This window comes from Condylostylus longicornis, unplaced genomic scaffold (genome assembly GCF_029603195.1).
Source record: "Condylostylus longicornis isolate FDR11 unplaced genomic scaffold, ASM2960319v2 ptg000076l, whole genome shotgun sequence".
Classification (NCBI taxonomy): domain Eukaryota; kingdom Metazoa; phylum Arthropoda; class Insecta; order Diptera; family Dolichopodidae; genus Condylostylus; species Condylostylus longicornis.
In genome coordinates, this window is record NW_026578044.1 from 79,046 (window position 1) to 97,986 (window position 18,941).

At 28.8% G+C, this 18,941-nt stretch overlaps 1 protein-coding gene across 2 annotated transcripts in view; it reads left to right on the forward strand.

Moving 5' to 3' along the window:
- Nucleotides 1-17,157, forward strand: part of LOC129612720 (phospholipase B1, membrane-associated-like) — a 46,058-nt gene extending 28,901 nt beyond the window's left edge. For both annotated transcript variants that reach the window (XM_055526475.1, XM_055526477.1), the window contains 4 exons: nt 7,056-7,202; nt 9,945-10,062; nt 10,610-10,686; nt 16,925-17,157. In XM_055526475.1, the coding sequence (XP_055382450.1) occupies nt 7,056-7,202; nt 9,945-10,062; nt 10,610-10,686; nt 16,925-17,072 (490 nt within the window). In that variant the 3' untranslated portion in view covers nt 17,073-17,157. The remainder of the gene's footprint in view (nt 1-7,055; nt 7,203-9,944; nt 10,063-10,609; nt 10,687-16,924) is intronic.
- Nucleotides 17,158-18,941: the final 1,784 nt, after the last annotated feature.

Below are 18,941 nucleotides of genomic sequence, written 5' to 3' on the forward strand. Positions count from 1 at the left end.
TTAACATTGATTACGATTTCTTCAGTATTACTCTCATCTAAACTCATTTAAATAAATTTCTTAAATTGAAAAAAAAAAGTTAAAATTAAAATTCTAAATTCTCCTTGGTCCTAACGAATGCAATATAGAAAGTGTGTCCTGAAATTTTTGATAGTATTGTGGAAATTCATCGCACTTCAAACAAGTCATAAATTTGTTCATCTTTACATGGAATGGGCCCTTTTATAGCTAATGTTCCTGGTGGAGTTTGACAATCAACTTGTATTTAATTGAAAAACATGCTAAGTTACGTTTTTAACGAAAATGTTATAAAAGCATATTATTGCTCTGATTTCCATTTAGTAAAACAATACATACGAAAACTGAATATCTCACTCTGCGTTAAGTTAGAAGAAAATGAAGTTGTTCTAAAATTGTTCAATCCCTCAAACCGACCCTTAATCTTATCTACTGTCTTTAATACATCATTCTCAGACCTTTTACCGTCGGTTCTTTTTTCCAGTTCTTTATTAGTAATAGATTAAATAAGTATAAAAATATGGAAAAATTTTTATATCCTATTTGCAGATAAATTGATTTCTCAGAATATACCAGAATTTATAATATAACAAACATTTGCCATAAATCGTTTGATTTCGTTAAAAAATGAATATTGATAATTAAGAGGAAATAACACTATTAAAAGATGAGAAGTGAAAAAGTATATTTTATTATAGTCATAATAGATAGCATATTACTTTTTATTTTATGAGAATAATAATAGAAAATATCACTTTCAATTCTATATTTACAAAGAAAACAAATACATACACTTATAACATACACTTTTGTATAACATTATTTTAATAATCAAAAACGAAAATGTTATAATAAAGTTATAAGTATATATGGAAATAAAAGTTTCATAACAATAATGTTCAGTTAGGTTATACAAAATGATTAACATAAACACATTCTCGTATAAGTATTCATAAAATTTGTGTGTTCCTTACTTCACTTTCTCTCTTTTTCTATTTCTCTCCAAATACTTATTATGAATTCTCCACATCTTATTATTTTTATTCTTTTATACTTATTATACCTACCATTTTTTAGAAAATCAGTAGACTATAATGTCATATTAGCGTACGTAATAGATATTAACGATATACATATGTATTATTAGAATATAGATCCATCGTATTACACACATATAACGATTCATTTCAAGCAATTTAAAAAGAAATTTATATTTTATTTCTATCTATCATGTCTAATTATTATTAACGTCTCGTTTAAAAATTTAATAATTTGTAGACATTTATCTCATTCTTATTTTAATATATTTTATTGAAGTATGCTTGTATTTAAATATATAAAGGAATACAGGTATCTACTTGTAATACGTATCTATAGATGGAAGCAGTTAAAACTTGAATATTACTTCTTCATGATTTACTGAAGCGTTTTGTAATTCCATTGTTTGTCATGAAGGAATATTTATATTGAAGCAAAATAGAATATTTTAAATATAACATCCAATATTCAAAGCGGGATGTAGGAACAACTGTATAAATATCGATTTTCTGTTGTGTTCTCTGCCATTTCTGTTGTTATTCGAAGTATTAGAGAATTAAGAAGACATAATTTCTGTGGCTTCTTATACCGATAAGCCAGATAGGGTCAGAAAAAGCTGCGTGGAAGGAATAGATCTGTTGTAGCTACTAAATAACCATTAAATAATAAAATTTATATACTAAAACAATTTTCGAAAATCATCTCGCAATGTTTCTTTGAATTAATGCGGACGTTGTTTGTTAGAAATTAAATAAACCACCATTTCATACGTTGGAAATTTTTAAATGAATTTTAATTGAAGTCTGCGAGCAATAAAGCACAGTTAAATAATTTTAATTATAAGAAATTGAAATATTGAGAATATTGCAAAAATATCCTGGAATTTCCGTACAATCATACACAAACATACACGTGTATGTACATATATTTTAATTCCCCTCATGCAACGATTTGAAAGATGCTATAAAGAGTATTCTTGAACAAAAGGCAAAATCTTAAAATAAGAATGACATTATAAACAGGAAAAACAAAAAAAAAAAATTTAGTTGACAGCTAAGGAAATTGAAAGTGTCTTGATAATAAATATAAGACTTCTGCTATTCAGGTTGTTGTACACAAAAAAAAAACATTTCTATTATATATCGCACAGTTATCCTGTCATGAGAAGCTCATTAGCCGACCGTAACAACAATAAAATATTTTATAAAAAAAAATAAAACAAAAAAATAGAACAACGGTTATTTTAATTTTCATACAGCCACAATTTGAAACATGCATCCCACAACACAATGATATAATGCTAAGAGAGAACTTTGATTGATTGATATAAAAATATGTGACAGTTGTAAACTAACAGTTATTTATTTATTTTTTTTTTCTTTCTATGATTTCTCTTATATGTTTTATTATTTCATCATTATTGTTATTATAACCGTTAGTCAGTATTGTATCAGTTGCATTTTATCAGTTGTATTTTATCTCTCATCATCTCTTATAAAACGTCATTTTTGTGGGGTGTAATTTGGTTGTTTTATATTACGTTTTTGTTAGTGACATGTACATTTTCTCTTCTCAATGTCACAGTAAATAAGAATTCGTTTTTCATGACTCATTTTTTATGTATTTATGCAAAATTTTGTGATTCAAATTATAAAAGCAATAATATTTATGAATTTATTTTTGTATTGAAAAATTTTGTATTGAAAATTAATTGTCAAAAATAGGAAGAATTTCGATACAAGTTTAATTTTAAGGTCATGCACTATTCGATAAGAGTATTCATATTCGATTATACTAGTCAAAATGATCTCAAGCTCCATCTAGTTAGATTAAACTGTTAGCCACCTAGTACGGCTATCCTTATTGAGGAAAAGAAGTCTTGTTTACTTGCGATAGGACGGCAATCGTGAATTACATACGGTTTAATATAAAAATCGCAGAAAAGATCATTGAATTGCAGTATGCAATTGAAAATGAAATTCAAAAACAAATTATTAAAATTCGGTTGGTGAATCTTTGATATCACAAAAATTATTGTTTATTATTTGGAAAATTTTTCTATATGCAATAAGAAATAATATTGTAATTGTTTATTACCGTTATGATGAATTATAAAAATGTAGAAAGTAACGGTTACTATTTCTTTTTCAATTTCATGTTGTTTTTTTTTTCTTTCTCTCTTTTTAGAGTATTTGTTCATAATGCAATGACGACGTTAAGTTAAAAATAATGTTTTGTACTGAAATTCCTTCTTCTTATACTTTGAATGCTCATTCACTTGTGTTGTCTTTTCTATAATGTGGTCTATGTCTAAGCGAGTGAGAATTCATTTTGAATCTTCTGGGGTTGTTTATAAATTGTTATTCTTTTCCTTTAAACTTTTATTGTTTGTGTTCGTTTTCTATATATATACAACAGTGTTATCTGACATTTCAAGTTCTGTGTAAGCATCGCAGACCATTTTCTACATACAATGAAAGTTAACGAAAAAAATATCATTTTTCAAAATATCCTCTCTTTGAATGACAGGTGTACGATTAAAATTCTAGGTTGTCAGTTTCTTTTACTTTTATTTTTTTTTTGCTCTTTCCTTATTTTGCTGTTTATTATTTTCAATTTTGAGTTACTTTTTACCGACCGTATTGTGTAAACAATAGGTAGGTTATGTGATGGCAACAAATTTTGCATATCGAGTTTTCGGTGGGAACGTACTTCTCCATAGTAGGGAAGTGTAAATAAACTATTTTTAGCAACCTGTCGGTCCGTCGGTCTGTCGGTCTGTCGGTCTGTCGGTCTGTCGGTCTGTCGGTCTGTGTGTGCACGCGTGTATCTCAAGTTCTGCTGAACCGATTTTGATGAAATTTTATATGTAAGTTTGTTTCCACCATGGCACGGATCGATCAACTTTTGGTATATATCAGGCCTCGGGAACTGCACTTTTTAGCGGGCCTGTTTTACATTTTTGAACATTTTGAAGAAAATATTCAACCGATTTACTTGAAATTTTATATATAAGATTTGCTCGATCATACGCAAAAATTCCTAACTTTTGGAAGAAATCAGGCGTCAGCAACTGGACGTTTACTACGGGCCAAATATACATTTTTGTGTATATAAAGAGAAATAATCAACCGATTTCATTGAAATTTAATATATAAATTCCTCGTATGAAAACTATGAACATATAAATTTTTTGGAAAGATCAGGGCTCGAAAACTGATTTGCGGGCCGATTTCACATTTTTCACCATTTTGAAGAAAATATTCAACCGATTTACTTGAAATTTCATATATAAGCTTTGTTTGACCGTCCGTAAAAATTCCTAGCTTTTGGAACAAATCAGGCATCGGCAACTGGGCGTTTACTACGGGCCAAATATACATTTTTGTGTATATAAGTAGAAATAATCAACCGATTTCATTGAAATTTAATATGTGAATTCCCCGTATTAAAACAATGAACATGTAAATTTTTTGGAAAGATCAGGCATCGGCAACTAGACGTTTACTACGGGCCAAACATACATTTTTGTGTATATAAAGAGAAATAATCAACCGATTTCATTGAAATTTAATATATGAATTCCTCATATTAAAGCAATGAACATATAACTTTTTTGGAAAGATCAGGGCTCGAGAACTGATTTGCGGGCCGATTTTATATTTTTCACCATATCCACAGAACAAATTGATGGAATTTCTTGAAATTTGATATTTGAGTTCTGGTTGTCACCGAAACTAACTGGCGAGCATTTCAGGGAATTCGGGTAGCACAAAGCGAAACTCTACTAAGAGCCAAATTTACATTTTTCTAAGTATGTTAACTATAAGCTTACTAATGTCCTAAAAATTGGAAAGAATTATTTAACAGACATTTTTATAATATTCTGTAACACTTTCATTTAACTAGACAATACACAATGCGGTCGGTTATGTGCTGACCACATCAGATTTTTTTTCTATTCATTTCAATTCTATTTTCATAGATCATTTGATGCACATTTATATTATAAAAAAACAAAAATAAGAGAATAAAATTATAAACCGAAAACGAAGTAAAATTTTGAATGTAAATTAAGGGAAACGAAAGGAAAAATTAAATACTAAATTTAAGACTACAATTTGAATGTGTGTACGAGTATGTGCATATTTTTTATCTCATTTTATCTCTAAATACACGTTATATACATTGTATTGTTTGCCATAGAAGATAATTTTCTCCCTATTTAAAAATCTAAAATGATGTTTTCTGTCTCTCTCTTTCTCATATTCTAAATACTAAATTCAATTTGCAATGGGGGTTTTTGTATATTGGTGGAACCAAATAACTGTAATTGTCAAGAAATGCAATTATTTATAAATATACACATACATTAGACTTTTTAACAATAAATTTTATGGAATATGAAATTTCTGAAAATTGGTTTTAACAGTTTTTTGTTTTTTTTTTTAAATTTGTAAGTATGTTTTTCACTGTTCTTTGGTAATGCGGTTAATAAGGGTTAAATTGAAAGTTTTTTTTTATTTTTGGGAAAAAGACGGCTGCTTCGAGAAATTTGATACTTGTATAATGCTTAGAAAGTAGATTAATTTTAATGTCAAAGTAGAAGTAACAAGCAGATTTTAAATTTTCTAAATTTTTCTTTGTTTTTTGGCCAATTTGGTTGAACGTTGCCAAAAGAGTAATGACATGAAGTATAATAAAAAATTTATAAAAGAAAAAAACGAAATTGCAAATACAAATTTTGGGAATTGAAAATATTTTAAATAAGGGGAATCGACAGAGGCATATAATGCAAAGAAATTTGGCCGTGTCAAAAACTCAACAGTAATTTACAGCTATAAGTGCGAAAAGAAAAGAATATAAATAAACAACAACTATTTAATTATCGTAAAATATCGACTTGTTGATTCTATGAGATTAGATTGGAATAGAGTAGGCATAAAGTAATAAATCATCGCGATCTACTGTGCCCCTCCTTTCACTCATCACGTCTAGAGCGTTCCTTTATTAAGATCGACTTTTTAATAAGATCGACTTCTCGCAGCTCTTTTACTGAAACGAATTCCCTTCTACCTTGCATCAACGCCCCACACTCGCCGAAGGTGCATCAAAATCTCCTGTTAGGAGACCTGTGAGCATTCTGAGAATTCACCTAATTTTTATTTGGTATAGCATGTATTTGGATTCAAAATTGCATGACACGTTATCGTAAATACGTTACAATCTTAATATCTTTTTATGAAAATGTTTGCCCCATAATTAGATACTCTATTTGCATATACAAAATTTGATTATTGTATATCTTAGGTTGGTACTTCTAATAGATTCTAAAATTACTTCCGAAAATGTTACGAGTATTATTACAAAAAAATAAGTATAAAAGTAAATTTATATTCATTCTGTATTGAATTACATTGACTCTGCGTCGAATATGATTTGTAGGAAAGGTTAGACTTGAGGCGTCTGGCAATGATTTATTGTCTCTGGTGATGTCAACGCATGTATGAATGCATATTTTTGAAAGCTCTACTTGCAATAATTACTTTTAAATAAAATATTTTATAATAATTTGTATGAAATTCTAAACCAATATCTTAAAATTAATTGAATTCATGAAATAATTTTGTATAAAAATTTGAAATTAAAATGTGGTAAAATACAAGTATAGTATGTAAAAAATAAAAAATATCTAAAAAAAATTTTTTGATTAATTGCCTTTTATTCTAGGGTTTTTGCAGTCTTTGTTATTTATTCTTAAAAGTCTACCATATGAAAAGCTACCATTTTAAAATATTTTATTATTACAATTAACTTTTAATTTGTAACTTTATAATTTGCTGAAATTTTTTATACATAACAAATACCCCCAAACGTCTACATTTACCTTATATGTTTAAAAAGGGTTTTTGCTTTCATTTCAGTTTTAAGTGTTAAAATCCTCAAAAATCACAAGCTCAACATTAATGTAAATATTTTATTTTAATTTTTATTTAAAGGACATTTGTGAATGTGGTAACAGAACCCCCACCACATAAGGTTGTTCTATTGAAAACAAATTCAAAAATATGTAAAACAATTAATCATTTGGAATGTTCATGTTTTGTGGGAAATCTTTTTAAACAGGATCAAAAAACATTAGAAAGGTAAGAAATTAAAAATTTTTATTATTAATTTTTTCATGAAAGAATAAATAAAATTTAAGATTTCGATTTGAAGAAGGCAGTCAAATGTTTTTGTAAACGTTGAGTTCGGTTATGATACCCCGAATACCTATAAGGTTATGGGGCTGTATCACCCGATAGAAAATCATTTGTCTGACTAAATCATCCGATAAAATATTCTAGCTATGAGCCCTTCTATAACTAAGGGAACGGCTTCACTCACAAGCGTTCCATTCCGACGATATTCATTCATAGTTCTTATAACAATCTCACATAAAAAGCATGCAACTTTTGTGACACAACTCTTCAATCCGCATTCTTTTGTTGACTCGTAGGCTTTCCCTGAAGTTTCTCCTCTTCGTAAGTTCAATCATTTTGAAATCGCGGCATATTTTGGAATTCAAACCAAGTTGTTTCCGCCTCTATTTCTTCTAAACAGTGATTTTCACAATGTCAATCTGTACGTTGATGTTTCGGATGCAAACACTTATCGCATCTTAATTGATTGCTCTATAATTAAAGCACATTTTCATGGAAAATTCTTAAAACAATTTATAGTATTGGAAAAATTAATGTTTTGCCATTTAAAATAAAAAGGAGTAGATCTTAAATCTTGTAAAAAATACTATAATTTCCGGTTATATTGACCTAATTATATTAACAAAATATCTTATAAACCACATATGGTTTTTTTTGCTCTTTTTTATTTAATTTAATGTTATATGGTTGATCACCTCCTCTACCATACACGATAGAATATAGATAACAAAAAACTGAACAAATGCACCTACACACATTTCAATTTTTTTTTTTTACTTCTTATAATAATTTACAATCTTAATCTATATCGAAAAAAAAGCAGAAGATGAAAGTATTATAGAGTTCTATCTCTATAGAAAATATAAGTTGAAACAATTTCATCAATCAGAATTTCCTCATCACTCTTAAACCGCAGAAAGTCTTTAACAATCTTCTGCTTTTTTTTTCTTTTTTTTGTTTTTGCTACTTTTGTGTTAGTGATGTGTTCTGAGACATGTTACATTCAATTTGCTTCCATCATCATCATCAACACATCTGGAAACAATGATGATAAATTGCCTCCTTATAATAATATCCTTGCAATAAGAAATATTAGAATGTATAATATTGTTTTAACATGGTTATATGAATTCCAGAACTCTTATAATATTATTACAGTGTTATGAATATTTAGATGCATTCATATATATATAACAAGCTGTCCGAGACCCTGTGCTATTCCTATACAACATGTCTCTTAAACAAAGTTTATTGCGGCTGTCATATTTTCTTAGTTATACAGAAAAATATAAAAGTTGGACGCTTTTAAGAAAGGGCAATTTAGAATACCATAAACGGAGATAAAAGGTTTACGATTCGAAAGAGCTTCTTTTCGGAAAAAAGAGAAAGCCTTCTCTTAGTTTATGTTCTTCTGGAACCATTCTATCACCCTGAGGCTGGAGTACCACCGAACACCTTGTATATTAATTCAAAACCTAAAAATGAAGAAGGAAAAAAAAACAATCTATAAAACTTTTTTTTTCTATTACGTTATTCTTTTTGTTTTATGTCATGAAAATCTAATTTCCGGTATTGGATCACACCCTTAGATTTATGACATTAAAAAAGCACAAAAAAAGGAGAAAAAGAAGCCATGAAGGATAAGATACTGCCAAATTATATGGATTCTTCTTTTTTTTTGGTCTTCTTATTCTGAAGACGAAAAATAATTGTGTGAGAATGATTTTTTGTAGAAAAAATATGGTTTCGGATTTTATTCATGAATAAAATAATGGTAACCTACATAGGAGACACATTAAAGCATAATATTAAATAACTGTATAAGGGTAGAACAGATTTTATTACATAATATAAAAATATATAAAAAAAAACTAAAAGATTAGAAGATTAATGTAACTTTTAAATTAAAATTGAAAAAGTCAAATGAATGGGTGGGGAAATCATAGGCATTGATCAAGTTCTTAATTTGAAATATGGCCACCTTATTAAGAATGTTAAATCTTAAGAAAAAAATTTGAGTTTATAAAATTGGAGATTTTGAATGATTAATTTTATATAAAAATTTTAGTAATTTTAATGACATTGTTTTCGATGACCATACCATGGGTTCGGGGAGCATAAGCTATTCAATAGAGGCAGTGGATAATGACCGAAGACATTGGGTTCAATACCGAAAATTATTAAGTCAAAGGAATAAATAGGGTATAACGAAAATTCACTCATTTAAATAGCTTGTAAGTGACTTCAGATTGTTCATAGTAGTATTGCTCATTGCGAACAGGTGCCTATGGGGTATGGTCGTCTGCCTTTCTAATCTGTTGTAATAATTTCCAATAATAAACACAATTACTTTGCTACGTTGAGCAACACGTTGAGCAATCTTAAAGATACTGCCCAATGAATGAAATACAACACATTCAAGGAATCAAAATAATTGCATCCGCATATATTTCAAGTGCAGAAACATTTTTCCAGCCAAAGGGTTAGAAGTGCATAAAGCGCGAATTTATGTCACGTTTTCTGCACTCAGAGTCCTACTCAATGGTATTTAAGTTTGCTATAATATGCAGATGTTTTTTCATTAGAGCATTCCCCGTCAATAGCCTCTTATTTGGCAGACCTTCTTCTTTACCTTCTTCTTGTGAATGATTATTTTAGTATAATATTTATAATATTCTTTTTCAGATATGAACGAATTCATGAAAAATTCTCCCAAGTAGAGGAGGAAGTGACAAAATTACAAGAGTTCCGTAATTTAACAGAATTTGCTGTTGTTTTTCAACCATTTTCGAGGAATTTATCGGTAAGTTAATAAAAAATTTTCGCATATCTTAATGTGTGTCAGTTATTTGATAACATGGAACCAAATTTTTTGAATTTATGAAGGTCTTCTTCGAAGACGTTTTATCACAAAATTGATTTATTCAAGCAATAAATCTTCTTTGCCAATGCTTAATTATTTTATTTTTTCTAATTATCACTTTTCAATTTCAATGCCAAAAAGCTTTTATTGCCGTCCAAAAAGATTTCAGTAAGAAATTACGAGCCGTAACAAGCAAAATATCTATAGTGTTAAATTTAATTATAACAAGCCAATATTGTCATCCAAAAACTTTTAAAATTAGCAATCTAGACACATAATTTTTAATGAAATGTCTACTAGCTGTTTGTCGCCTAAAATTATTGCATTAAAATATTAATTTTTTTTTTTTTCAATTTCTTTTTTGTCTGTAAAGTATAAAAATATCCTGGTACTTACAATTTGCTAACAAACCATAAAATATGAACTTAATTAGAGACTTTTTTTTTCTTTTATAATTTGTGTAATTCTTTGTTCTTTTTATTTTTAGATGATGGCTGATAATGGAAAACCAGATTATACACTTTTGGCTTATGATTGTTTTCACATCAGCCAAAAAGGAAACGCGTAAGTAATGTTCAATGTTTTGAAAATGTTGGTACAATAAAAGCTAAAAAGAAAAGCTAAATAAAAAATATAAAGTGGCTGTAAAAATGTTCTGCTTTGTGATGATGGCTGATATTGCAATATTTACTACTGTATAAATTTCATCGGAAATATCTGTTATTTATCCAAAATCTAGATCGCTTTTTGTCCAAAATTTCATATTACGGTTGTAGATTACAGATTAAGGCGTTGATACACCGCGACCTAGAAGATCTACTTTACCAACTCTCGCCCTTCCACCCACACGATTGCCCAGTGTCTTTCTTAGAGCAGTCCCTCATGACCAATATATTTGACGAATCCCGGCAACTTTTGCGGGGAAATATCTCACAACGACATGGCCACCAGTGAGGGTCCCGCAAAATCTTCCTTCTCTTATGCATCAGCACTCCACACTCATTGAGAAGGTGTATCGAGGTCTCTTCCCCTTCCCCACAGTAGTTACAAGAACCGTCAGCCTCTAAGCCAAATTTGCTTAGGTATTTCTTAAGCCTGCAGTGTCCCTTTAGGAAACTCTTATGAATCCTCACATGATTTCTCCATATCTTTTAACAATTCAACTCTATTTATCACCAATAGGGAATAACTACAAAGTTTTTCACTTTATTTCAATATTAAAATCTATGCTTACACATTGGATTATAATATGCTCTTGCACTTGATTTCATTTGCCAAAATAAAATTTTCACTTTTTATTTTACATTTTAATTTTTTTTTGTTTTCAAAGCTTTTAAAATTAAAACATAAATTTTATTTTAACCATGTCGACAAAAACAACTATAAAATACAAATAAAATAATCTAATGATAAACTGCTGTATTGGTATCTAAATATTACCATTATTATTATTGCAGAGATCCTTTATCGTCTAATCGAATGGTTTCAATTGTGCATTTTCCCAAATGTATTCTAAAAATTTAAGGATTCTATTACATTGAAATGGAGATTATATATTACATATATACATGCGTTATACTATGTAAAAGGATTTAAATTAGTAAAATATTTTTGCTAATTTTAAAAATATCCTACTACATTTTATAGATATACGTTATCTATATCTACGAATTCAGAATATCGTAATTTTGCTAACAATTTGATAGTTTTTAAGCAAATTTTCTATTTTGGATAAACAAGGCTGGTGCAACAAGCACTAAGCATCAAGTCCTCGTTATGGTGATCCGTAAACATGCAACATAATTAACCAATCTCGTTATATCTGGAAGTGATTTTTACTGAAAACAGAACCTTCTGGAACTAAGCGGAAACGCTTTGTTTCGCACTATTGAAAAAAACCCTAACGACCTGCTTATTTCATTGAATATAGGCACCGGAATGCAACTTTTTGAACTGGCGCCCAATCTAGGTCGCATGAGCAGATAATCAAACGAAATCGCATATCCTACTTCTAATATTAAATCGAAACTTTACTCTATGTAAAGATTTTCAGGGAACAAAAGAAGAAAAAACAGAAGCATACCTTCATATTTTGTTGTTTACGAAAATAAAATGCAATTAATTGGAGTGGCGCCCGATCTAGGTCATACAAATACTAAATTTTCAATATCATTCCAAATATGTATATTTCCAATTAGAAATCATGATAGTAAACTAAATTTACTTAGGAGAGATGAAAAAATATACAAATATATTCCATATTTTTTACTAACATAGAGAAGATTGTTATTCTCCTTCCTTGTCGATAAAACATTTAAAATAATGTAGTAGTGATATTTCATTAAGGATTTTCAAAAATATTTATTGGCTTAATGAAAATTTCAAACTAAATTTAAGTGTTAAATTATTGGAATTTTTCAATATAGCTACTCCTATACAATTTCATATCCTTGACTTATTTTCAAGGCAAATAGCACAAAGATTTTATGTTTACTTTATACATACACTTACTTTAGTACAAGTATATAAGAATGTTTGTGTAAAAATATGTTTTTTGTGTAGTTTACATTAAAGTTTTTGCATATAACATGTGGGTGTTTACTTGTATTTTGTGTCATTATATATGAAAATTTATTAGTTTTCATTTTCTTTTACCATACAAAAATATTTTTTTTTATACTCTTTTTCTAATTTATAGTGAGGAGTTTTTCAAACTCCTTAAAATTTATTTATTCGATTTTTGTGGTTTTTATTGTATAAATGGGTTTTATTAATACAAGTTTGATAATGTATGTGTTATACACATAGCTGAAATTATTTTGATTTCAAAATTAGAAAATTTGTAATTGGAGTAATCAAACATAAGATCAAACTATAAGGACCCAAGCAAACATGCAAGTTTTAGTTTTGAAACTGTATGATTGTTTGTTTGTATTGCACACAAGCAATCAAACAGTTTGATTTGAATTGACGCAACAGTTCAGTTACTTAGATGTACGCGCAACGACTTTCAAGTAGTAATCAAGCAGTAATTACAAAACTAAATATTGCATATCTGTCAGAGCTATCTCTAAGATTGCTTAAGTTATCAAACTATAAAATTGATTAAGTTGTATCAAGTTTGATTTAAAAGTTTGATAATGTTGCAAGTTGCATCAATGGTGAACCTAATATTTTTCATTTAAATATCAATATAATTAAACTTTTCACGTTCTGGCAGTCAGTTTTAGACTTAATTTTAGATTTATTAACAAAAATTAGTGCAAGCAATAATCATCTGTAAAACAACATATTCATACTCAAATATGATTGTGAGACATGATGCGAATGCACAATATGTTTGAGAGTATGATAAACGTAATTGCCATGTTTGATTATATTTCATTATCTAGTGTTTAGAACCAAATACATTTTTAGAAAATTGTTTTATCTTCGGTGTTAGGAGGATTAGATTTCATTTTCAAAATTAATATCATAGAAATTGTATTTTTTTTTGTTCTGTACAATCTTTAAAAAGCTTATTATCTCCTATATATTTTTTCTTGTTTTATAGATTTCAATTCATTTTCAGTTTTGGTTCATTGACCAATTTTGTAATTTATTATTGATCTCCAATTTAGATTTTCTTTTGCCTTTGTTTTTTTTCTACTTCTTCCATATTAACATCTCTTATATGTTTTTAAGACTTTAGGGACTTATACTATATATAGGATATTGCAAATATTCTTTTAAAAAAGGAATGCTGATATTGTCTGACACCCTAAGAATTATTCTATTACTTCCCTCTTAGATATTTTATCGAATATATTGTTTAAGTGCGTGCTATCATTTTCAATTTTTTTGCTTTTTTTTGCTGTTGTTACTTTTTGGAATTAATAATAGATAATGAATAGGTATATAGGTTTCATTTTAAAAATTTGCTTTAAGGTTATATCGTGTAGCATAGTAGATTTTTTTTATATAAGATTTTCGGTTTGCATGATTAATTTCTATAATATTTGTATATGTATAACAGAATATGTATAACAGTGCCTAATGTAAAACAATAAATAATTCTGAAAATTCGATGTGTAAGTTTGTGTTGAAAGAAAATATCAATTAATAAGATTCCTTTTTAAAAATTTATATTTAAGGAAGGTGTCAGGAAACAAAAAATATTTAGGAAAACTTTTGTTTATTATGAAAGTGAAAATATTTTCTTATATTTAATACCAATTTTAACTTATTTTTTGAGTTGAAATACTGACTAAGAAGAAGTAGATCTGTAGATTTCTACATCCGGGGTAACAAGGCATCGCGGTCGTGTCTATTGTGCTACCCGCCCCTGAATACGGAGAATGCCCTAAAACACTTGCTGGCGTTCCACTCTCCTCGTCAATACGAGCACAGTGTGAGACCCGAAATACCACAAATCCGCTGCCGTGAGAGCATAGTTCCCAGTTATTCCGTACTCCTATGAGCGAAAGCCTCCTCTTCACAATATTTCCAAATGTCTTCACTTTCCTGATCCAGCCTACTGAGGTTCTCACCTGATTCTTACCCAACCCTATAACCTTCTTAAATTGTTTCTAGTCGTGATCTACCACAAACTGCTTAGTCTGTCGTAACTGCGGAAGACTTTTCCAGCGTTTTGATCGCGCCCTTTTTCCTGTTCCCGTTTTGATTTCCAACGAACAATGTGTGGTCACATTCCGCAAAAGGGTTTCAGTTCGAATCGAATTATAAATATTTGGAATTCGATTCTTATATAAATATGCCATATGAATATTAAAATATCCAAAAAATTTTAGAAAGCGTTGTTGTTGTTGAATATTTCTCAGTTGAAGAGCAGAATGCACATCTTTCTCTCTCTGAATAAAGGGACAGCAGAAAATGGAACAAAACTAACTCCAATGCTACTAATCTCTTTCACTGCAAATTAAACTAAAATCAATTTTTATTATTGTGACTTTAAATCTCTCCCACTAGTAACCAACACACAAAGTCTTAATACTTTTACTAAAATACACGACTTTATTTTATGTAAAGATGACCTGGTCTTGGGTAAAATCATAAAATATAATTTAATTTATGCTCATGGTAACTTTTTTCATTTCAAATTAAAATGACCTTACACAATGTTCATTCTTTTTCGAACTCAAATTTAGTTTCTCAGAAAATTTAACTTTAATTATATTAAAAAATATTTTTATTAAAAAAGTTAAAGAAAATAATAATTTTTTTGTAATGTCCTTTAGAATTTTCATAACCTACCACATCTTTTTTTCTGCACAGCTACCATATATCCCTTTTTTTTAATCCTTTTTCATGTTTTGATGTAATTTTCATCCTATTTTGTAGAATTTTTGTAATTGCTTAATTTTCTGTGAAAGAATAAAACCCTCTATTCACAATTTTTTTTTTCTCGCTCACACTTCATTACTTTTAACAATTAAAAAATTTATTTTAAAGTCCTGTTATTACAAAAGATGTCCTTTTTCTAGAAAAAAGTAAATTTATGAAAATGTTTAATAGGTATTGTGAGTTTCGTAAACCGTTCATAACTAGATTACCTGTTTTATTAATAAACTGTTTTGGATGTAATGAAATTCGTTTGGGTTAATAAGGAAAACTAAAAACTAATGCTAGACTGAAAGTGGCTGTTATTTCTGTTTACTCGGAAATTCAAGTTTTAATAAAGCATGACTGAAATTAAGATATACCGGTTTGCATGTTACATGGTTAAAAAAAAATTTAGTTCTTTTTTAGAGGATTGTGGGGCCTCAAATTCAGGAGAAAGGAAATACTGGGAAGGAGAATACGTACTAATCCGGCATAGCTACGGTCTGCCGGACCTTTGATATTACTCGAATGTATCACGGAAGTAGGTTTCGAGGAGTTGTGTAGGAGTGTGTTCCACGTCTAGTGTGGGGAAACTATCCCATCTCTGTTATCCCATCTGTTAAATATACAATCTTCAAGTATATGAATAAAACATATAAAAAAAGCTAATTCGCTTTTCTCATATAGCTTGACTAGGCTTGGCTATTACAAGTTAAATTTTATTTAAAATTTTATGTTTAAAGCAAGGAACTCACCCTGATTCAGATTTCAGTATGCTCATTAAGTTTACACCAGTAGATTTTCGTTCCCTTCCACATACTCAATTAACATATGACCTGTAATTATTACTAAACTCAATTTTTAATGAGCTCCAGCGGGATTCTCCCTCAAGTCATGATACTTTTCAACCAAAGAAAACCAATTAAAATTTGAGCATTTAAAACTTCTACATTAAATAAAAATTAAAAATTTCCATAAATTTGAAAAAAATCTTTTGTAATATTTCTACGTGATTTCTGAGAAAAATATTTTCCAACTCTATTCCATTCCAAATACTTTGTAATCAAGTCAAGTTCAAGGAATTTTTTAATTAAATTTTACTATTATTACAAAATTTTTTTTTCCTTTCTCATAACTTTTGTTATTTTTAATTTTTATTATAATGTTTTCCGTTTCATAAAATACCTTGTAATTGTTATATATAACTGTTATACAAGTATTATTATGCAATAATAATTTTATTTGAATATTATTATTATATTGACTAATCCTCTTAACATTTAATTCTTATATTCTATATTGTAGTAGAATGTGAAAATATAAAAAATAACAATTTTCTTTTCTCCATTTTGTGTTTTTTTTTTTTTTTTTATAAAAATTACATAATTTCATTTTCTCTTTTTATATTTTTTGTACTATCAACTGTTATAATATTCACTCATATATTTTTTCTGTTGTTATTTTTGTTTTTTTGTTTTAGATGGGTTGGTACAACACTTTGGAATAGTTTACTTCAAGCAGATGGTGAAAAGGAGTTGACATGGTCATCGCCACATAAAAAATTTTTATGTCCAACTAAAGAGAATCCTTATTTTCTGACATATGACAATAGTCGTTCACATTCATAAAATTTAATTAAGAGACGGCTTTAGTAGAGTTTTCCACTAGGTTTTTGTGTTTTCTTTGTTTTGTTTTTGTTATTTCTGTTATAATTCTGTTATACTATCGCATCATATATGCTTGTATATTTTTATACTATTAAATTTTTTTCTCTATTATATTTTATATTATATAATAGAAGTGATTATATCTCGTAAAGAATAACTGTATAATATAATAAATAAGAGTTAAAAAACAAAAAAAAATAAAAGGAAGAACGAATAGGAATAATAATAAAAATGAAATGAATTGTAAAACAAAAAGAAAACTTGTAACACAAAATAGTAAATGTAAAGGAGCAGAAACAAAATAATGAAAAAACAAAATTAGAAAGATGAGTTAAGTAATATAGAGGCAGAAGCAAAAGAAAAAAAGGACTTCAATTAAAAGTCCTTTTGAAAAATTTTTGGGTTGATTGAAAAGTTATTGTGAAAATTTTTGGTATTAGATAGATTAGGAAAGGCAGACAAATTGCGGAGTACCTGCGTTGTTAAAATTACAAAATCAACTGAAGTAGTTTTCCAAAAATGGCACTACTTCCGACACCCCTAATTGCATTTTAAGAAAGCACAAAATATTGAAGCCAATAGCTATTTTTTACGAAGACAATTTTCAATTCCAATTTCCGTTGATCGCAATCGTAATTTTGATTTGGGGAAGCAAAAGAACTAAAAAATACAATTTTATAATAAATAGCAAAATAGAATTGTATAGCAAATGCTGTCTGTTGTAGATTACTAAAGAGAGATATAGGTAAATGAACTCCTCCCTTCCGACCATAGCAGCCAGCAATTGCTTATTGTAGCTTACTTATACTACTCCGACCCCGAGTAAATATCCGCACATATCACTCAGAGAGGTGCAGATGAGTTTCTCAACACCGAGAAAGTCCAATCCATACAAGCTTTCTTAACAACCGGAACAGAACAGAGTTACAGTGACAGTCTCCTCACCACCGAACCTACACAAAACGAAGTCAAATTTTCCTAATTCATGCTAATGACATTTCACTAGACAATACCCAGTGAAGAAGCCAGGCATAATGCTTACCCGATTTCGATTCGTTCTCAGCAGCTCTAGAGAGAAAATCCTTGAGCAAGATGGAAGAAACAGCTTCGCATTCCATAGTAGAATCCTACTGAGGATTGGACTCACCCTCAATCAGAACACAAGGCACAACTCCATCGCCTTGGATGTGACTTGAACCGATTGGAGCGCCAGCAACGCCGGGCCTATTACCTATACAAACATTTTAAAATCTTTTAAGCGTTATTTATTTGGTAGTCCTTAATTGGTATGGTAAATGATTGGTTAAAGTGATTGTGTTTACATAAGCTCAAAGAAAACCACTGCAAAATACTATTTTTATGAAATTCTTTGTCGCTTATCTCGGTTGAATACTACTTAGATTTTGTTTGTAAGGTGAAGGAATGAAATCAGATCTTTAATTTCACTCTCCGGCCATTAAACGCAAACTACTTTCTTTTATCATCACGGCTTTTTCCATATGTCTGTTGTGAGATAAAGAGCTGATCTAACTGCCTTAGTTCTCACCGGCCATAGCTACTCCTAACAGTTGCCTTAATATTTACGTAACGTTTTTGTAAGAAGAAAACAGCAACTTCCCTAATTGGCCCCTCGATATTTTTTAATAAATTTAATAAATTGTAAGAAGCGGTAGAATAAATCTTAAGTATTTAGACATTTTTCGGATGGAGTGCAAAAAAAAAACAAAATTTTCCACTTATTTTTCGATCAACCCATATGAAAATAATTTTTTAGAATTAAATTTAAGTTAACATGTAACTATAGTCCGTTATCAATATTAATAGGAATAT